At 41.1% G+C, this 22,762-nt stretch overlaps 1 protein-coding gene across 3 annotated transcripts in view; it reads right to left on the reverse strand.

Annotated features, from left to right (window-relative positions):
• The window catches only part of ldlrad3 (low density lipoprotein receptor class A domain containing 3), an 84,172-nt gene that overhangs the window by 18,689 nt on the left and 42,721 nt on the right, over window positions 1-22,762 (reverse strand). For 2 of the 3 annotated variants that reach the window (XM_061036565.1, XM_061036567.1), the window contains exons 3-4: window positions 21,189-21,314; window positions 19,959-20,093 (exon numbers count right to left, since the gene is read on the reverse strand). In XM_061036565.1, the coding sequence (XP_060892548.1) occupies window positions 19,959-20,093; window positions 21,189-21,314 (261 nt within the window). The remainder of the gene's footprint in view (window positions 1-19,958; window positions 20,094-21,188; window positions 21,315-22,762) is intronic. The other variant, XM_061036566.1, reaches the window with a different exon arrangement.

The raw sequence follows: 22,762 nt of genomic DNA on the forward strand, positions 1-22,762 counted from the left end.
TGTAATTGTATCACTGGAACGACTTCAGAGTTACCATTTATAAAACCTGCAAACGAGATTTTCAGATTGACTGTCACTTTTCTGCATAATACGGCCTGCTGAGGAAAGAAAATAAGACACAGTATGGAAATAAACACACACAGACATAAACCCCTGCTTTAGCATTCTTAGTACACAGGTTATGTGTGTGTTTCTGTGTGCATCTATCAGTATGCAGAAAGGCCATAGGCCGGCATGGACACCCTGCTCCAGGCTTATCAGTTAAGGGTACAGTGAGCAGCGGCCCACTTTATCCTGGCATGCCACGCTACGATAACTCTGAGCTCAGAGAGCAAAGGGGCAAAGGAATGTCAGGCTAAAATCTGGCTTCAGATCAAGTAGGATAAACCCCTGTGAAGAAACACACATCCACACTATACACACACACACACATCCACACAAACATGGCAGAGCAAAATAGTTGTCTGGAAAGAGTATGGCCTAGAAATATCTCTTCCCATATACAAAGCCAATCCTCCAATGACTTCCCTTCTGCCCCGTTGTTCTTCTGGTTAAGAAACAGAGTAAGACCCCTGCAGCCCAGCTCACCATTTTGATCCTTTCTACTCTTCAACAATAGGCCTGGTTAGGCTGGTGTGAGCGTGCAGAGCCCCTGCGTCTTTTATCACAGTCAAACAACAGAAGACAGCCTGTAGCTGAAGGTCCATGGCTCCTGCACCTTTTTATCTCTGTGTTCAGCTACAGCATAGAGGACTCACTCTCCTCTGTCTGAGTGATAAGAGGTGGAGCATGATGGTCAGATGTGCATCGTGTACATGTTCTCTTCGAGCGTGACGGTCAGCATCAAGAAGGCGTGGAAAGATTGGGAATCAGAGCCTGAGGGGAAACCTGCACATTGAGGTCAGAGATAAAGTTTGCCACAGAGAAACGCGTTTGAACTCTTGAACCTTTTAAGCATGAAGAGTCAAACTGGTGCCAATCAGAGAAGAGAGCTGGTCATGTGTTTCCGTGCGGTCTGAAGGAACAGCGAGAAGCTGCGCTGACAAAAATGAGCAGGGAGCTAGAAAAGCATCCCAGCAGGAGTCTTGGCTTTGTCCTCACCACAAGATACGCTAAGTGTGTCACCATCTCTGCGCTTTCTCTTTCGCATACTCCCTGGTTATTATCTGATCTAAAGTCTTCTCTTGTCTCGTGTCCTCCTTTCGCTCGCTGCGCTCCCATTTGCATCTTGTTGCACACACAGAGAAGCGTAAAGCTGGAAATAGGTGCCTGACGACTTCTTGAAGACCAAAAAAAGATGATGAAGATGTGAGGAGCAGCAGCCCTTTGGTGCCTCTCCCTTTGGCTTCCCCCCCCCCCCCCCCCGACTGAACAGCTTCATTAACCGAAAGAAGAAAAGAAACCCCTCCTGTCACTGAAGGGCAAGACTTTATCCCAACAAAGCCAATTAGGATCAATAGCTCTAAAATCAATTATGCATGTACTGTATTGTGTGTGCTCTATGCTCAAGAGCCCTGTGGCTTATTGGCAGAGGAACTCAGTGTGTGTTTCACCTTGTGTTTAACATAAAGGCACATCTTTTTTCTCCACTTTCTGCACAGCTTTCTTGCTATGTTAAGCTTATTTCGTCTCTTGCATTCGCATCCCCCACAGCTTTTAGTTTTCTTTTTTTTTTTTTGTCCGTCTTTATTGACAGCATTCTACACTCCGTTTGATCACTAATAGCTCAATGCATGTTTGTTTTGCTTTCCCCCCCTCCCAGATGTCGCCTTTCTCTTATCAAACAATTCAGCTTCTTTCTGCCAGTCGCTCCGTTAAGCCTTATTCTCAGCAGGAGCCTGTTTTAATGGGAGAGACAGCCACATTAATGGCTTCCTCCAAATCAATATCAGCACGCCGCAGTGTATGTTAACGTATACTTGCACTGCATCATCTCCAATGTAATTGCTCTCAAGTCCATGTACTCTCTCTCTCTCTCATTTACACACACACACACACACACACACACAGATTTCATCTCTGTAATTCATGCTTTTGAAAATATGCACATTTATGCAACATCCCATCAATCAGCAGCACCAAGTTCGGCAGAAACACAATCTCACCCACACAGTCACAGATAAGACGGACCACACATCAAGCTGCAGCACGCAGGGCAAGCGACTCAACTTTATGCTCGTCTAATTAATAATGCAGCTTCGAGCTGTGTGTGCTTTGCAGCCTCAGGGTGTCGTATGATACTGCGTCAGGGACTGTGATTATTCAGCATGGCGCAGGGGTGGTGGTATGTTTAGGTACAACCTTCACAGATGCAATATAGACAAAAAAAAAGGCGAGAGCTGATCATGCCTGTGTCAGCATTCATTTCAAAATGCTCCAATTTTAGAGTATAACGTCATTTCAATATGAGACCTCATATACGGTATTTCTGTTAATTACATACAGATGTGTAAGTATGTGTGCGAGCTGGTGTTTCAAAGAACACAACATTCTGAAATCATTCAGAGTTAGCATGCAATGAAAGCCATAAAAGGTCAAACCCCCTTACGCAAAATGGGATTTTAATGTTTTCTAGACAGCGCTCGTCCTGCCCCACTGGGTCCGTTTCTGGAGTGTAAGTGCAGCGGAGCGCAGCCATGGAAACACAGATTGGTTGAGATTAATTTAATGTCTACCATCTAGTAGTTGAATTACCAACATATGTGTGGTACTCTTTTAAAATTATTACCCCTGTCTTCTACAAGTATAATTTTATAAGACATTCTTGGAAAGAAAAAACCTATTACAAGGAGAGAAAAAAATGGAAGTCAAAGAAAATCTCAGCCCTCAGTATTGATGATATTTCTGTGAGTGCAAACACAGCTTAAAGGTTTCCCTGTGGACCTGAAGAGCTGGGAGAGGCTGCTTTGAGAAACTAGGCTAGCAACTATAAAGCATTACTTGAAAGCCGTCCCTCAGGAACATACCAAGTCGGTCTAAACATCTATTGTGTATAGTCTGCAAGGAAATCGCCTATAGCACAGCCCATACAAAGAAAAGGCGGACATATTTCACAATAAGACTCCTATTATAGTTGTTACAGGCTATAAGAGTGACACGTATTCACCATGGCAGATAACCCCAATGAAAGGACACTCTCTAAAGAATTGAAGAACTACTGTGCGTTGTTTTCTGTCTCATTTAAACACATGAAAGACAAACCTTTTTTTAAAGAAAGCAATAATCCCGCAGTTTGAGGAAAAGGAGAGCAGGCACCCGCCTTTAATCGTCACTTGATTCATGATTAGTGTGGCTAAGAGTCAAGTTTTTGGACTCACACATCTGGATGACAGCCATGTCTGAATTTCTAATGGAGGGTAGACATTTCTATTTTGTTATTCCCCTAGCAGTAAGTGTTTTGTTCAGTAGCTATGCTGTGTGAAAGGATTTCAAGTGCACAGGGAGTACTGTGGATCAATCAACTGGCCAAAGTCTGAGGTATTAGTTGCTCTGAAGCAACTTCAAATTTGCAATAATCTCGATTGAGGCACCTTTCACTTTCCCATGCACACACACTCAATATCATACACACATGCACAGCTTTTCATGCCTCATCAACATTCTTTCAAATCAATCATCAAACATGATGTATAGTGGCAATTTCAAATAGCTTTTTTTTATGTGTGTTTGAATAAAGAAATAAAGAGAGAAGGGTGCACAGTTTATACACGGTTATAAACAGATAAGAACCGCTCTTCCAATTATGTTTGCTTCAATGTAAATAATAAAATCTTCGAATGTTTGAATAATCACATAATGTTGCACTTTTAAAACCAAGGTTACAGCACTTAACTGAAGGGTAACAAATTGTAATCAGCGCTACATATATTGCTACATGCTTATCTTAGTCCCAGAAAAGCCTGAGATGTGTTTTTAGATAGAAACTCAAGCAGTAAAGAAGATAATAAACCAGCAGACTAAACTATTTCTGCTATGCCATACTGATAAGATATCGATAAGAAATCTCCATTAATAATGGGTTTGAATGGTAAGCGTGGGACACTTGATATACTTTATATACACCGAATTTCCCTCTGGGATTAATAAAGTATTTCTGACTCTGACTTCCAGCTTTATGTTCCAACCTTAAAATAGAACATGAATCACACTGTGTGACTGTGAATTAAATGTACAGCCTGTAGCAAAACAATTAAAAGATAAAGGAATCTCATATGCAAATAATTAATGGGGTACAAATGTTCATTTGTGGAATACACTAAAAGACAATTCATTTTGTTCTTGTCATTAAAGGTCCCCTTTTTTTGATGATTGGATTGGATTTGTATTGTAAAAAGTACACTGTCCTAACAGACCCCCCCTCCCTCCAACGTCCGTCACAATAGGACTAAACAGTGTGGTTCCGAAAGGAAAAAATCCAGTGAATTTTATCCATAGCAGATTTGATTATTAGCCATGATGTCATAACCATCCAGTGTAGACTTAACACGAGCTACCTGAGTGTGAGACGATGGTATATGCTTCTGTAGGAGACACAAGTTTGTATGATATAAACCTTGTTTTAAGAAAAAACATGGTTTATTTGCGATATCGGGAAAATAACTACACTACCCACCGTCAGAGAGTGTCACAGCGATGACTCTGATTGTTGGAGCTCGCTGTTACAATGAAGAAAAGAAAGAAGAAAGGCCCGCGCACTTGCTCAATTGCCGCGTAAAAAAAGGTTTTAATGGTCACCAAGTTTCGACCAGAGGTCTTCTTCAGGTGATCATTTTTAAACACAGGAGGGGGCCACACCCATATATATACATTTTTACACCAATAGGCTGTGAGGCACTAATGGCAGGTGTGGTCACATATTCCAAAAAGTGTGCGGGCCTATCTTCTTTCTCAGTTTTGCTATTTTTGTACTGCCCTGCACCTACGTGATGTGCCTGTAACTACATCTTTTTCTTCGCTCGCTGTTACAATGGCACCAAGTTTCTCGCACCTTGGTGCCGAATGTGAACATGTTGTGCTAGCATGCTAGCTAGTTAGTTAGCTAACAGGAAATGTACTAATAACCTTGTTATGCTGCAGTGAGTGTAATCTATAAATTCCACAATACAAACTACAACATAGTACAACACTTGTATTAACAGTATAAACAATATAACATCTACAAAAGTTACATTTAAGAAGAAGAAATATCATTCACAATGGATTATGGGATGAGTAGTTCCTCGACTCTGGAAGAAAATTATGTACAGTACACAGTCTTGTACCTTTGCCCTTTTCTATGTTTTTCTATACTGTTGTGGCGCCAGACAAATGTAATAGAGTCACGAGTATTGGGGTAGCTGGTTGTCTTGGTTCAAGGCTTCAATCTCTTAATATAAAGAATTTGTAAGAATTGTGAAATGTCAATGGGGAAATTAATTGTGGAATCAGATATATACAGTAACTTCAACAGCCCAACAGCTCACATATACCAGAGAGCTGTGTGCACATTTATCCTCCAGGCTGGCTTGTCCTTACTATTTATACATTCTTTCCACCAAACAAAGCTGCTTAAAAGACAGACCAAAGGTGAAACCTACCACTAAAATCTCTCTCTATTTGCTACATCTCTCAGTCGCTCCCTTACTCTCTCTAGCCTCTGGCTCTCTATATCCAGAATGGATAAACATGCCTGTTGCATGTGGGTGTCCATATGACAGCATCAAACAATGGGAACAACATAAAGAGAAAGAAGAGATAAGGGAGGGGGAGGAGGGTGTTAGAGGGGATGATAAAAAACACAAAAAAACAGTACTGCAGCAGCAGAATGGTCTTATCATGTCAAGCGTTGCGTTTAAGCCTTGCCCATCTGAACAAAGAGAGCGCAGACTGCCAGAGGAAACACGAGCGAAGAACAGAGGCGAAAGCAGAGAGGCCGTGATGAGAGGAGACAAGACAGTAGGGAAAGAGGAGGTGAAATCGTAAAGGGAAGTGATGAGAGAAGGGTTGAGAAGGGAGTCAAATGCCAAAACTGAGAAAAGTTGACGGGAGGTTAATGGTACATGAGCTGAGCGAGTCAGGAAGACTAAAGAGAGAGAGAGAGAGAGAGAGCAATAGGAACAAAAGAGAGAAATTGAAAAAGATGGAGCAGAATGCAGAGATTACTATGAATGAGAGCAGTGTTGCATGTAGTGACTAATCAAGGCCCTCTTTAACCTTCAATAGGAACCCCTTCAATATCTTATGCAGGGTAGTTTTCTCTCCTTCCAATTTTCCATCAACATTCACACTTCTGTCACTTGTTTGAATGCAGTTTTCATCCTTATGTTATTGGTCTGCCTTTCTTGGTTTCATTCCCAACTGATCACACACTTTATGTTTCCTGTTCCCTACATCCTCTCTGTTCTGCCTCTTCCTTTACATACTCAAGTTTCTGTGTTCTCACCTTCCTACATCAACTCAATCCCTCTATGTGCCTTTTGTCATGTCTTCCAACACCCATGACCGTTTCCTCAGCATCCAACGAGCTTCTCTCTGCCTCTCTCCCTCCCCCCTTGACTCCTTGTCTTTTTACACAATGAAACCAGACAGAAGGTTTTATCTTTTTTGCCTTCAATGGCTTTCACCACTCTCCCTAATCCCTCATCTCCATCAGCTCCCATCTCTCTCTCCCTTGTGCTTTCCTTCTCTCCCCCCTTCATCATCTCTGCACTTACATTTTGCTTCTTTTTTTTTTTCATGCCATATTCCAGCCCTCTCCACTACCACTGTCCTCTCACATTTATATCTCACACACTCTGACATGCAATCCCTCTTTTCTCTCTCCAGGGCACTCTCCTTTTTTTTCCTCCATTCCAGCCTTCCTTCTTTCTACATTTCTCTGATGGATACAAGCACACAGAACACATAAGCGGACCCTCTGAAACACACACACACAACTGCACTCTCACTTTATCAAGACCAAAACATCTGCATTATGTCACAAATATATAACTTTAATAACTATGTATCTGTCTAGCAACACCTTAAGCTCACCCAAATCATGGGTGAATGCATTCTCAGAGTGCTGGCAGAAGCGTCCCATTATTGTGAGAGCTGACGCCTAATGCATCACTCAATGGTGCCTGTGTGTTTACTCCTAATAGCTGCATGCCATTAAGCAGATGCATGTGGGGATAATGTTTCCTCTAAGTATTAATTATTGCAGGATTAGTTACAATGAGGTTACCAATGCATAAATGAACATTGTTGAAATATAATCATGAATAAAAAAGTAAATCAGATGCGTTCAGTGATCCAAATCTGTATTAACATCACCGCCAATTAGTGAAAAAGTGTAGACTTAAAAAGTAGCATTTATAGGGACAACATATTTTCATCAAATGCAATGGAGAACCTTATGCCGATGTGGATTTGTACAGTTGTGATTCATATTCCAGCTGCTGTTATTTGCTTTAGAACACCAGTCGTTCTGCCCTGCAAAATTGCTTTGCCAAATCTAGTTCACCCTGTGATTTACTCCAGCAGACTAGAGTTGTAATGCTACTAAGTGACTCCGCTTCCTAAAGATGGGAGCATTAGACATGCCTGAAGACAAGATAATATGGTTCAAAAAATTGCATGAGGGGGAAATTAAATAGAGCTCTGGGCACATAACCATCTCTTAAAAGTGCTGCAGCTAAATTTCCCCAACATGCATCAAAGCTTTTTTTTTTTCCAGACTGGAACTCGAATCAGTGCACCACCTTGCTTGGGTTTCATAAATGTCTCCATTTTTAACTCAGAGCAACTTAAAAATGCAAAAACAGCAGGTTTCCATTCTCTTGGGCCAACAGCGATAATCCAAAATTCTCTTGTACAACTAAAGGAAACATTTCCAAGTGAAACAAAAAACATGGAGTAATTAAAATTTCTTTTCAACTCCTTTTTGCAGCCCATTGAATCAATTAAAGACTTCATTAATAATCTCTAAACTTTTGCAAAGAAGTAGATAAAGTATCTACTGCCACTTTACAGCTATTGAGGACTTTGGGAGGGTGACTAATGAGTAGACAATATCTCCTAACGGTGCAGCCTCAACATCTCTGTGTCTGTCTTTAAAGAGATAAAGTTGAAGAAAGATAAAGGCCTTGTGAGCCTCATTAAAGTTTGCACAATGTGGGTAAAGCAGGCATTATTTTCTATGTGAAAAGAGTGGAGAATTTTCAAATGACTGAAGTGATTTTGGTGCATTAATGGTGCCCAATTTAAGCACACTTTGCTCGATGAACTCAATTCTTTCCTGCTTTCAGCAAACCAGCGAGGGGCCACTGAGGTTCCGGAGAGGGGCCAGTCTTTCAAGCCAAGTGTCGATGGAGCAGGGAAATGTTGCAGTGGAGGCCAGGCTTAACTCACTCTAATGCAAATGTGATGCTCGTAGAAGCACAAATCAGTGAGATAATGAGCTTGTTTTTCCCATTTTTTTTTTGGTGGACGAGGAGGGCGGGGGCGGGGGGTACATTTTATTATGTTGCTTAAGTAATTCAATGGTTCAAAATCAGATCATTCAGCATTGACTCAAAAAAATGTTGGCTGGTGCAGGGCCATAATGGACTAAGCTGAGGATCGACACTTTGGCTTTATTTGCTCTTAATGGCAAACTGAAATCATTTATCATCCAAGGATAGTAAAAGGAAAGTGTAAAAAATTCTCTAGTACACACACAACATGAAGATACAGCCCCCTCAATATAAGTACAACTCCACCAAATTACAACAGTAGAGCTTTTGTTCAGAGTGAAATTCCTCCCCCAGTATGTGGGTGCAGGTCGTTACTTGACCCCCATCGCCATGGTGACTGAATGAGGAAAAGTTTAGGAGGGAAACGTTAATTTACACGAGCCTGAAACAGCAACGGCTGACTGGAAATGATTCAAGGATGGGGATGATTCACCCCCCCTCCCTGTGTGTGTGGCCATGGCCAATGGCGACGCGGTCCTAAACAACAGGAGCCCTGAAAGCACTGACACTTAGCCTTGGTGAGTGGGAGAGGGATGAAAAGGATGACAAGTAATACAAGATGAAACAAGGGTGGATTTACTCTCAGAGTGCAGAAAACACACTTTAGTGAGACGGGATGCACACAACAGATGGATGGATGGATAAGCAGAATCTACAGTGCAGAATTCATTTCCACAAACACATGGGGTTGGATAACAACAACAGTATAGATGCAACTGCCAGAACTTCTGTTGCAAGCTTCACTTTTTCTGCACTGGAAACTATTTAAATGACAATAAATAAAATTAATAGAAAGCGTTCTACCATCGCTTCAATGTTAGCAGCAGCTAATGACATCTCACAAGCAGCACAGCCTTCCTCTCCTGCAGGCCAGCAGCTGTAAGCCCCCCTCACTGCGGCTTTTGTGAACATGCCGTACGCTTACAAAAGCAAAACACAAAAACTGATCCTCTTCTAGAGTTCAATCCATGGGTGGTGACATGTGCAACCTTTCCCTATTTGTGCCTGTCAAGTGTGCGTTGGCTCTGATGAACAGGCATTATTACATTCCACTCCCACACCTCGGTCTACAGCCATTATATTCCCCATCGCCATTTCACGCTCCCTTCCACTGCTTTCTCTCTTTGGTGCTTCGGACGAAGAGCAAAAGCAGACCAACACCTCGCTGCAAAAACAGGTTTCTAACACAGAAATTGCACTTGGATTAACTTGTCATTTTAATCGAAAGTACCTGTAGTTTTTAGGGCCCCAAGTTCGGCAGCAATCAATGGGGCCGGACAAGGCTGTGAGAGAAGCTATTAGCAAGTGAAAAGGATACCAATACAGACCGACTGGACTTTTAATCACCCTGACATTCTTTGTTCTTTATATATCAGACTGACATGTTAAATGAATGTCTGGTTTACTGGCAGGGCTAATGGAGAGGCAGGAGTTACAGCTACATGTCAGCAGAGTGTCACCGTATATACAGCCCTGTTTGAAATACTGCTGTTTATTGGCCCTGTAAATGGCAGGGCTGGGGAGAGAGGGTTGTTGAATACATAGTGCTTATGCAAAACAGGAGATGTAGTGCTAGTGGATCTATCGAGTAGTTCTTACACAGCCTTGGGAGGATATATAACAAATACAAAAGCTGCAGATTACTCTCTGTGGAAAGGGGAGCTTCCCTAGAGTTCTAAAATGAAGGGTTTGACTTCCCGGAGTGTCGACTTTCACACACAAACAAGAAGGTTCAAAATGCTTTCTGTTCTCTGCGGTAAAATGGTGTTTTTTTTTGTGGATATGTGATAATGGCAGCCAAAAACCTGTCATCAGATGGTTCAGCTGAACAGACATTGTTACATGACTAATTCTGTTGCCAAGTGATTCTCTCTGAATGGTGTACAATGTCCAGAAGTTTCATTTATACACCATAGAACCACAAAAAATTTAGTTACCCAAGTCACCCTACTGTCTGGCAGCAGTATATGTCATTAAGCTCTTCCTCCATGTTAACAGATGGGACACAGGTCCAGATAACTGAATGTCAATGTCAAACTCAAGCCGATCTCTACTGCGCAGTCTCGGGCTATAAATGTACAAAAAGTCAGCACCTGCTGCGGGTGGGATGTTGGCTTCATTTTTTGTATTTTTATTTTTACAATGGAAGGATGTCGACATGTGTTGTTCATTTTTTATAGTCAGTGGTGCACTGTCACATGCTGCAAAGATTCTTGCTGCCTCTGCATTTTGCAGATCCAGAACTGTGGTTTCAGTTGCACAAACCAATTAGTGTCTAGTGTAATGTTGGCTGCTGATATTTTAACAGTGTACTCATGTAGCAGACTAGTGTTAATCGTCAGATTGCTGCCCAACATCTCACTCTGACAGACGGCTCCCTGAGGGAACAGTAAGCCAATGATTACTCTGATGGGGTCACTGGTAAAAAATAAAATAAAATACAGCACTAAAAATTGAAGTCTGGCATAAGCCTTCTGTAGTTTGCAGAGGGAGGTGGTGCCACTTTGCATCGGAGCCTAAACATGACAAAATATGCATATATATACAGTACACAGGGTGCAGAGTATGAACGAAGGCCTACCCATGGGTGAGATTCCTTCATTGTAAGAGCCATACATGATCCCCTTGAGCAGGCAGTCTAAAAATAATTCTGTTTACAATGCACTGTAATATAAGTACCATGTAAATGAAATGCATCCAGTAAACAGAGTAAATGTATTCAGAGATGTGTCCTGAAAGTCAACATTTCTGAACGCTTGGATTGATGTCGCCCTGTTTGTTCAAAGACATCCAGTCGATGTTTTGATGCTTTGTAAGAGTTTGAGAGCTACAGGCGGTTCAGGCTTCACCTTGATTGACTTTTATTTGTGCAATTAAAGCATTACTATTTAAATGATAGTCGAGGGGAGACACTGCTGTGAAAGCATAAACCTATTTTGTATAATCTTAAAAAGTTGGAGAACACGTAATGCAGGGTTATAGAGCTTAACTGTATCGAGCTTCACTCAGTTTGACATAGAAGAACAAACAGTGCATCCACAAACACACAGTTAAAACAGACGCCTTTGATTCTTCTGACCACACAAAGCATACCTTATCTACACAAACACACAAAGGAGCTTTTGAACACGCCGGCCTTCTGTTCCTTCCTTCACATCTATTACACTTCCGCCCTCTCTGTTACTTTTTTCCCTCTGAACAACTTCAGTGAGGGGGAAAAAAGGGTCGAGATGAAGCTGCTTTTGAGATGAAGGTGATGAGAGAATGAGTCACTATCGCGCTCTCCCACAGTCGCCCACGCCATCTGATATTCTTTGTCAGCTTCTGTTAATTAATGCGTAATGAGAGACGCTGATGTGTGCATTTTAAATCAATTACTTTTTTTAAACGGATCTGAGGGGGGCTCTCAGGCACTTTGAAAAGGCGCAAACTTTACTGCTCATCACTTTTGTACTAAGTCCTTAAAGTTGTCAGTGTCATGACCTTCAGAGAGTTTTTTTTCTAGAGGTTGCAGAGTTGTTTTTTTTTAACAATTAAATATGCAGAACAGTCACTGCAAGGTGCACTGTGCCTCTGCTTACAGTTTGCATCTCGTGCACATGCTTCTTGGGATATGCACAGGGACTCTGTAGTACACAGCGAGGCCTCCCCCAGCATCTGGACAAATCCTGCGAGCCCTGCGGCGAACTTTCAACAACAATTCGTTGCAGGGGCAAACATTCGCTCCATCACAGCACTCTCTATCCCCTGCTGTAAGCAGACAAGAAGACCAGAGAGAGCAAAAAGAAGCTCGGCTCCGAAAAACTACCTTTCATGTCATTTCTGTCTCCAGAGTTACGCCGCTTGGCCTCGGGGCTCGACTGGAGATGGATGCTACTCTCATCCTCTGCGGCTTATCGCTTCCGCTCACTCAGTGATATCCAAATCCTTGCCTTTTCTCTACCAAATCACCTGTCTCCCTTTGCTTACCTCCATCTTCCTGCCCATTGCTATTCATTGCTCCCTGCTGCTCCCTCTCTGCTTCACTATATAATGTTTATGCGGTGTGCATTCCATTCCTTTATCTGTCTTATCTGTTTCAGACTCCCCATCCTACTATCATACTGTGCTATGATTGCACCAATGCGTTTATAGAAGATTGTGTATTGTAAAATAACACTGTTTGCCATCGCTCTGTATTTCAAAAATCAATTACCCCTCAAATAAAACGATAAAGAGTAAAAGCTGCTCTGTGCTGCTGTTTTTGTGTCAAACTGTGGCAGATTGTTTACAATATCTCTGTTGGGAAATAAAAAAAAATGCAGAGGCATATAATGGCTATGGTGCTGCTTCAGGAGGTCTAATTAGCAGACACCTCCTCTGACACTTTTCTATATGTGCAACGATGTGATGTGTCCAGTGACAGGCTGTGTTCTGATCTTTCCATAGACCATTAAACAAAAGGAACCAAATGAAGAGAGACTGAAGCAACTAATTATGGGTGAGGAGGAATAGGAGATGAACAGAGGTAGAGGTGTTAGGGGGGAGAAAGTGAGGAAGGAGATGCTGTGCTCAGGTAGCTCAGAGCGGATATTGTACGCCTTATCTGTCACCTGCAGGTCTGTGCTTATTATAGTGAGAGAGGCAAAGTCAGAGCCGAATGTTAGGTGAGGATGTGTGTGGAAAGGAAACGCAGAGAGTCAAGCCGTCGTGATGCCTTCACTGCTTCTGACGCACAGAAGGCGGTGGTAGAAAAATAAATAATAATATAAAAACAAAGACAAATAAACAGAGCTTCTCTTCCTTGAAATGTTTGGAAGGTCACAAAAACACCGAGCACACAACTTCACAACAGTTGTACCTTCTGCAGAACGACCCGAGTTACCGGCAGCAGAATAAGCGGGAGAACATTTTGGGTCATTTGCGCTCAATACATACAAATACATCTATAAAATCAGTGCCTGCGGGGAGTCTTTTGGAATAGAACGGCACAGTCAGATGAGAAGTTGGTGCGCTGCTGCATTTCTGTGGAGGTTGAATTGAAAACATGCAAAGTACTAGGCTGGTTAGTATAGAATTCTGGGGGGGGGGGGGGGGGTGATAAGAAAAAGATAAAAAAAAAAAAAGAGGTTCTCTAAAAGATATCTGAAAACACTTTAGAGATGGAGGTAGTCTGAAAAGGCTCTCAGTCAACCGTAGCAGACCCTTTGATGAAAAGGCTGCAAGGCAGAACCCTTTCTTTTTGTAGGAAATGAGGTATAATCATTTTATGTTGTGTATCAAAAAGCATTCATTGGATCCTGACAGAGCACCTATTGAGAAGCATAAACATTTTATGATGATACAATGTATGTGAGATGTGTTACAGATGTTAGCGTTATTCAAGAGTGGTTTCATATTAGTTTGAATAGTTTGCTGATGTCATAGATCATTGAGCTTAAGTGCAACACTATGGTGTGTTGAAAAACCAAGAATATCAACATACTGTGTTGGATTGCCGCACTTTGGCTACTTTTATCATTATATATTACTTATTTACAGTGTTGGACAGTCGTGCACTCACAGCGCTAAAAATAACAGTAGCTCAGCTGTTTTCACATCTCACATCAAAGTTGAAGCGTAGCGGAGCTCTCTGCCGCTGTCTGAAATGAAGCTACTCAAAGCAGACACCAGCCGACACACAAATGTGTATTCGTTGTAGTCTACTGTATCTACTTCTGTGTGTGGGTGACATCACTGTCTAATCCTTCAGTTGATGCCTATGACATCCCTGCTCCTGGGAGTATGAGTTCACCTAACGGGGACAAGAGGTTCACAATAAATAAGGACATAGTAGTAGAGAAGTTGAAGCTATCATTAGGGGAGAATGGGGCAAGTTGAGCCAGTGGGTAAGTTGACCAACCTTCTGTTTCCAGGCAACTGTGCATATTTGTTGTCAATTGACCATACTTAAAGGAAGCACACATCATTTATATCCGGCTACAATGGAGAGAGAGACGTGGGGTATGTTCTTAGTATTATTTACTCACTATTACACGATTGTTTTGGCTGTCACAGAAACATTTCAGCATATTTCATGACCAGTATTTATCTGGGTCAGTCACACCAAGGGCTCAATTGAAATGGCTGCTGCCAAAGTAAATTGTGTTGCATTTGACATGCAGTAACAATCAAGTATCATCGATAAATTCTGCTAACACTGAGCAGTTTGTTTTGACTCTTCACACAGAATCCATTATTTGTTGGAAAGACTGAGTTCTGAGATCTAATGCTTCAGATGCCGTGACGACGCCCAGCTTCATTCAGCCGCATGCTTCCGAGTATGCCATTGTTCACTTGTCAACAAGGAAATGGAGTGCAGAGGACACAGATATCCATCAATATTTCTGCATCACTCTACATTTCTATTCAACATCCTGCAGCTCTGAATTGAGCTGTGGAGTCTGAAAAAGGCGAGCATGTGAGGATGAATGAATTCGGTCGCTCTCAAAAAACACACACAGGTTGATATAATAAGACTTTCTTCTTTAATTAAGGCAATTTGAAAAAAAATATTTTGTCCTTGGTTAGCGTATTAGACTTTTGTTTGTGAGGAATTTCATCAATCTGAATCATAATGAGCACAATAATTATCTCAAACATTATCCAATTTTTAGTTTGTTGATGGTGTCAGAGCAGAGCTCTTTTCCACAGCTGAGGAAGAGGTTAGTTTGATTTTATATTATGGAATAAATGCTGTTAAAAGGTTTCATCAGGGTGTCCACACTCTGAGGCTGAATGCTATGCCAGTGCAGAGCTCACCTGCTTATCAGACATGTTTTGCGCCCTGATATTTGAAGCTTCAGCCTTCTTAACCTATCTCAGTATTGGTTATAGCATTAATCTGTCATTGCCCACCATGTTTTGTTGTCGGTTTCCAGTTTTCATATTGTTGACAGACATTTTTCTGGACTACAAAAGTTAACTATTGTAGCAGCAACTAGCACCTAAATAGGGATTTACAGCTTTGATACAGGATATCTGCAGGTTTCAGCAAGTCAAATTTAAGACTTTTTAAGACCTTTTTAATGCCACCTTGAATGGAATTTAAGACCGAAAACACTATAAATATAGGCGATGGTTGGGGGAGCCCGCTGTATTACAACCCAAGCATAGCATGTGTGTCACTCAATGAGACTCCCATGAATTGCGAGCCCAAGTAACGTGAATGCACTTGATCTCAGATCATCGTACGTGCACGTCGAGTTGCTTATTTTTAGTGTTGTGGTTCAAAGCCTCGTCGAACATTAAAACAAAAAAAAACTTGTTGCTTCTGATGAAAGGAGCTAGTCCAAAACGAGTTATATAGGCCGTCTTGTCCTTTCAAGAAGTAAACGTGCTCGCGATTTGTGAGTCAGGGAACATCAAATGGAAGAGATCTCTTATCCCCTCATTGGAGTTGTAAGACTGGTGTTTGACCACTGTGTTTAAAATCCACAAAACCTCCGATTTCAGTGTTGGTGTCGCACCAAATGCTGCTCTCAGGTCAGTGCTAGTAGCAGCGGGGACCGTTGTCTGCGCCGCTGGCCCCCGGGGCAGAGACGCAAAACTGTGATATGGCTGGGGTCTGTTGGCTCCTGGCAGCGGTTTTGTGCTTTTTGCACTGCATGTGGCTCTCGACAGCCTTAACCCCCATGGTGCCGAGCTTGAAGGTCCTTTTGCACAGAATGCATCTGGCCTCGTCTGGGTTGGAAACAGACGTGAGCCAACTTCGAAAACGGACGTCGTCCAGCCAACTCTCAATAAATTTGCACTTACCTATAGTCGCAGACTAGCTAGCAAGCATGCAGATAACCATTTATATCAGCAGCGAGTAAGAAAGTAGCCTCTCTACATCTCCTTCTCGAAAAGTCCCGCAAGAAAAAGAAAAAAATATATATAACATTAAATAGTCCTGCCCCGACAAATTTAAGACCTTTGAGTAATGTATTTAAGACCAGCATATAACATTTTTAATGAATTTAAGACATTTTAAGGCCTTCATTTTAGATACATGAATTTAAGACTTTTTAAGACTTTTTAAGGATGCGCGGACACCCTGTGATAACAAAAGAAAAGAGACATTGGTCCATGTTGGGTGATATTTTCCAGCGGGTTATATGAACATCGGGGTTGGACTGCTGGCAGATATCATGTTGGATTGCCTGTGGAGGTACAGCTGAAATGTTGACAGAAGCCGACTGTTGTGTAATAGTTGCCTGAGAGAAGTGAAGCTGCCAGTGGAATGAGACAAGTACACCAGAAGTATATTGACCTGCAGAAGGCTTTTGAAACTACACATCACAGACCACTATTGAGGAAATTGGAAAAGTACAGTATACAAGGTGTTCCTTACTCTTGGCTGGAAAACTGTTTAGAAGACAGCAGTGTGTACAAATGAATGATGCTGTGTCAGGACAAAAATGGGTTTGATGTTCATAAATAGTCTCTTAATATTAAATGGTAAATGGACTTGAGCTTGTATAGCGCTTTAAGTCTCTAGTCTTCTGACTACTCAAAGCGCATTACACCCCAGGTCACACCTACCCATTCTCATCCATTCACACACTGATGGCAGAGGCTGCTATGTAAAGTGTCCATCAGTATAAACAAATCCCATCCATTAACATGCACCTGCCAACGAAGCAGGTGCAGGTAACTTGGGGTGATGTGTCTGTGGGTGTCTGTGGGTTGTTCGGAAACACAAAAATTCAAAAACATGGAAAAATCAGGGCACTCTTCTGAAGAAAAATTAAAAAAGGCTTTCTTAAATTGGCCTTTTCATCAAAAAGGAATCATGAAAAAGCTGGGTTTTCATCGCATTCAAATTTCTATGATGAAATAGCCAATTTAATAAAAGCTTTGGTTTTGTTTTTTTTCATCTTTTTTAATTTTTGTTGTAAGATTTTTCAGGCAAAATGCCTTGTGGTTGTGATTGATCATAAATTAATGTGGAAGCAGCATACTGACTATATCAAAGTAGAATTTTAAGTCAATAGCAATCCTGAATGAATCTAGAAATGTATTAAATTATGACTTTGCATATAATCTACTGCTCACTTATTGTTCCACATCTTACTGAGTGGAATTGAGGGGCTCTACCTTAAGAAGAATTATAAATCCAATGGTCATACTGCAAAAAAGAGTTGTGCATATTATCAATAAGATTGATGATTATTCACACACTGTTCTAGTTTTTTAAAATTCTATTTATGTGAAATTTAATGATTTTTTCTTATTATTAAATGATGCAAATAATGTTCAGATTAAAACCAAAGTCACATCCAAACTCTACCATGTTTTTCAAACACTTGTCTGTGAACAAAACCCCCCATAATGAGAAAAGTCCATCCTCGCCATCTTTTGCTTGCTCAACATTTCAGAAATTGTGTGCTCAAACAGACAGAATTTTTCCTTCATGACATCACAAAGGGCAGTAACCACTCCCCCTGGTGGGTGTCACCCCCATAATTCTGCCCTCTGAGTCTGCCTTCTCACTGTAAACAAACGGGCTTGGTGAAAAAAGCCGGGACCATCGCAGCCCTTCCAGAAAGGGGCGTGGTCAGACACAGCTCATTTACATTTAAAGCTACAGACACAGAAACAGCCTGTTCTGAGCAGGGCTGAAATAGAGGGGTTTATAAAGATGATCAAATTCAGGATCCGAGTGGATTTTTAACAAGAAACTTCACAGACATGTTTTGGGGAGCTCTGTGATTTATTTAAACTTCTTGAAAAGGAGGATATTATGTGACCTTTAAATCATGACATTTCTTTCAACTATTTATATGAATGATTATTGTATTATGTATGATGAATGAATAAAAGATACTACTACTATGTAAAGTAATACCTGCCAGTCTGGAAGACATCCTATACCAGAACACATCAGACTCACAGTCAGGAATTATACAACTACTGTTTGTTTTACAGCAAAGCCGGTACAATCGCATCAATATCATTATAAATCATCTTGATGCCAAAGTGCATTTTAATATGTTTAATTGGCATAGCGAGAAATCACAGCAACTCATGTTTGCTTGTCTGAAGGTTTAATCTTTCAGAGGATTTGCTGTATCTTTATCAAGCACAGTCTGCAAAATTGATTTCCTGTACGGGATGTTTTCAGAAATATTAGAAATGTGACAATTGATTGACACAATCTTCCAACTCATCCGTCATCTTGATCCTGTTTAATACAAAAAGCTCAATACTGTATCTACAAGCTCTAGCCGTTGTGCAATCTGCTGCAAAGTTCCCTGCCAATAATTCCAACAATGATGGTAATTTGTCACAACAGATCAAAGTGACAGCGGTTAGTTACCACCCAGTCTCATCGCTGAATTGTTCCCATTTGAGTTGTTGTTGCGGAAGAACTCTAAATTAAGCTAATAAAGGGAAGAAATATACAGATTTCTATTTCAAGACATCCTCTTTTTAACTGTGAGGAAAAACTAATCTAACTCATCCATTATAATTGGTGTTTCTGCGGCAGCTATTTCTGACTGACTGAATAACATTATTTATTTATATTTCTTCTGTGTTTTTGAAGTGTTTCTCCACTTTTTCCAAAAGTTTCCATAAAAGACTAGTTTATTGTAACTACAATGTTAAAAAGACTGTTTAAGATGGTTATACGACTGTTTGGAAAAACCATGATACTTTTGCAATGACTCTCTAAGCCTGACATTTATGAACCGTTTAGTCTCATAAGGTTGAAGAATATAAATATGTGCAAGAAAGTGAGCCTGTTACTGGTTCATGTGTTCAACACGATTTTCAAGTTTCTTGAATATATACTTGGAAGAGTAAAGTTTACTTAGAAGATAACGTGTACTGATATCAGTACAGATATTTTGTTGTTTTATTTCTGTTGTCATTGAACAAACATTCATTATGGTATTTAAGATCACCTATTACATCACTAAATCTATAATCAAATACTGCACACCTGTGTATATTCTATATTGCGTTAATGGGTGTAGATATTTGTCAATGAATCATTTTAGTACGAAGCCAAAGTTCTGCTGCTGATTTAAGCCCCTGTTTAGAACACCTAGTTAATAGCTAAATTTGCTACTTCAGATTTTCAGTTTGCAGCTTTGTGATCGATTGAGTTTTATACTATGATAATCTGCTGCTGCAGTGGTTTCAGAGAGCTCACAGGAGTAATTCAACTTACTAAGTATTCTGTTGCCTAATGACTTTAATGTGAGTTAGTTTTGGTGAACAGAAGTCAGCTGGGGCCAGTCAACAAACCAAAATGACAAAAAGATTAGTGAAGTGTGAGTGAAAAGTTAATGAGAGGGATGTGTCTGATGTGTCACAGTTCACTATCAGTAAGTCATCCTCAGCCTCACACAGTCCCCCTTTGTCTGATTGCCATTACCTGAAATAGATGTTACAATAAAAAAATAAAAAATGAAAAAAAACTTGCTCAGTCCTTTATTCATGCATGATTGTCGGGCATTTTTCTTTTTGACTTACCTGCAGTAGTCAGACAGAGCTCCTCGTCACTGTTGTCCTGACAGTTGTCTTGGCCGTTACACAAGAAGCTGCGGTCCACACAGTGGCCGTTTCTACACTTGAAGCGGGCTTCAGAGCAAACCAACGGGTTACCTGCTGGGGTTAAGTCAGGGCAGAAGTAGAGGATCAGGTTTAGTACATTTTTAGTCATAACACTTTAATAAAGTTAAATATAACCATGGTTTGAACATTGTCATTGGGGACTAATAGAGATGAATGAAACATTTACTGTAAAACAGTGTGACTTTGTAGAATATTTGATTCTGATAAAAGTCAAACTGGAACTCTACAGAAAAGAAAGAAATTACTGTCCAGAGAAACCACTGGTTTATAGCACACATTGTGGTTTTGTCCTGGTCTGGCTTCTGCAAAAATGAGCCAGAATTATCTTGTGAGAAGATCCAGACCATTGCACAGTAGTGACGCAGTCTCTGCTGAGAGTGGGGAGCAAAGCTCCATTTAAATGGCTAAATTAGATTTGTGAGTGTGCTGCCCCGCAGGCTAGAAACACTGCTCTGACTGCGGTGAGTGACTGGCTTGATGCACAATCCCCACTGGGCAGGCAGGGATGAGATCATGTAAGGACAAACAGAGAGCCTGATAATACAGACCACACCTGGATCACAATGTTTCAGTTGTCTTTGAATTCACCAAAAGGTGTTTATTAACCTTAAAAGTTTAAATAATATGCTACCTCAGCCCTTTGTTCCATGGTTCTATTACTATGACCTCTTCTCAATGAAGTTTCACTTATTAAGTGTAGAGTACAGCCAAAGCTCCACCTGCATCTTTTTGTTTGAGCTCTTGCTGTGTAGATAATGCTCCCATAATTCAAACTCCACATCATGAGCCTTTTAGTGATTAATTCATACTTATTGAAGCCCTAAGTTTGTAATTAACTCTCAGCAACCCATTTATTGTCTCCATACCCTGACATAGTGCTGATTACCTCATTATTACATCATCAGGGTAGAAAAAGCACCTCTGGAGTAAAAAAACAAAAACCCTCCTTTTCTCTAATTATATTTCTATTTCTTTCGATTTTGATGGTGTCCTACTCTACTCAATCTACCCCTGGCTACGTGAATAAACTTGACTAGGGGACAGTACATCATTGAGAAAGACCCTGACGTGTGGTGGCTGTGGCAGGAGACAAGAGTGCTATTAAAGGAATTAGTTGTCGTGACTCACTGCAGTTCTCTTCGTCACTCCCGTCAGGACAGTCGCTGAAGCCGTTACAGCGGAAGCGTCCAATGATGCAGTGGACTCCGTTAGCACAGGCAAAAAACGTCGGGGCACATTTTGACTTGACCTTGGCTAAGGACAGAGGGAGGGTTGAGGGAGGAGGTGTGGAAAAAATAAAAATACATTAGTCCATGGATGATTTGTAAAAGGGCAGCAATTTTCAATGTCGGGTATAATAACATTTTTTATGACAGAGTAGGCCTTGGTTGTGAAGCACCAGGGAAGAGACCCAACAATATATATCAAAGTTTTCTCAGTCAGAAACACACTCTACGTTTTTAAATAGTAAATCTGATGATTTGCTGAAGAGAACAGTTAATTAAGCATCTCATTTTGCTCTATTACGCTTCTCATCTTCACATTTTCTGGAGTGTGACAAGAAAAGGGTGAGATCCCGGGCACAAAGTCCTGATAGGAGAAGAACCAAGTTAATGACAAAGACAAAGAGAGCAAATCGTGTGGGAGAGTGTTTGTATGGATTCCGCCATTGATCAGCCTTAAGCAGACCACGGGTCTTATCTCCCAGGACAGGCCCGAGACTGAGTGACGAGCCCGCAGAACATCAATGCTCGGTATCCTCCGTTTAGCACTTTACCCTTTGTTTTAACTCCAACACATTGATCTTTCCAAGCAGAGCCAGAAAAACAAGATAGCAGGTGGATGGAAATAAAGACATCAGTAAATCAAGGACCTTGCTCGAGGTCAATAAATACAAAGTCAGAATTTTAAAACCTGATGGTAACAAAAAAAAAAGCCATCGGGATTTACACTATTGAGCCACAACTGTGTGAAATACAGTATCTTCCCACACCTCTACTTCTGTGCCTTGGTCTTTGTAAATCTACTCATGGATTATTCCCTTACAGTAATTTGCATGATAATGCAAAGCCCAAACTTGTAAGTTTGTCTTCATATGAGATCTACTGCTGTTGTGAACAGCTGTAATTGGTAGCTTTGTCTTCCTCTAAGACTTTACTATACTTGTTAAATAAGACTACAAGTTAATACCAGTGAGGAAACAGCATGATCAGCATTTTTAATACTACAGAACAACAAAAGGATGGAACAACCCACACACTCACACACATAGCGAGGGCGAGAGAAAGAGAGTGAGCATCTCAAAGCTAGCCACCAAACAGTCTTTCTGGATTTTTTTTTTTTCTGTCTTCTGAATACAAAGAGTGGAATTGGCCTGCTCGTAGGTTGGCATTCTGCCGCCTCAAATGCCAGGGGCGCACATTTTCCCTCTACAATATATTGTGGTAGGCTGATTTATGAGCTCTTTCAAGCTGTGGTGATTATGTGTAGAGAGGGGGGGGGGGGGGGCATAACAACCACCAGGGTTTGGAGCAACGGTCTCCAGGATGAAATGTAATCCGCTGAACGCGGGAGGAAGCTGGGATAGAGCCCGATCTCTGCGTCTGTAGTCTGGGAAGCCTTTGTTTACCTGGACAGCAGAGGCCCTTACCACCCAAAGCTCATTTAACACGGTATACCACACTCATTAGAGTCCAGGGAGG

The sequence above is a fragment of the Labrus mixtus genome, chromosome 4, assembly GCF_963584025.1.
Source record: "Labrus mixtus chromosome 4, fLabMix1.1, whole genome shotgun sequence".
In the NCBI taxonomy this organism is placed as follows: Eukaryota; Metazoa; Chordata; class Actinopteri; order Labriformes; family Labridae; genus Labrus; species Labrus mixtus.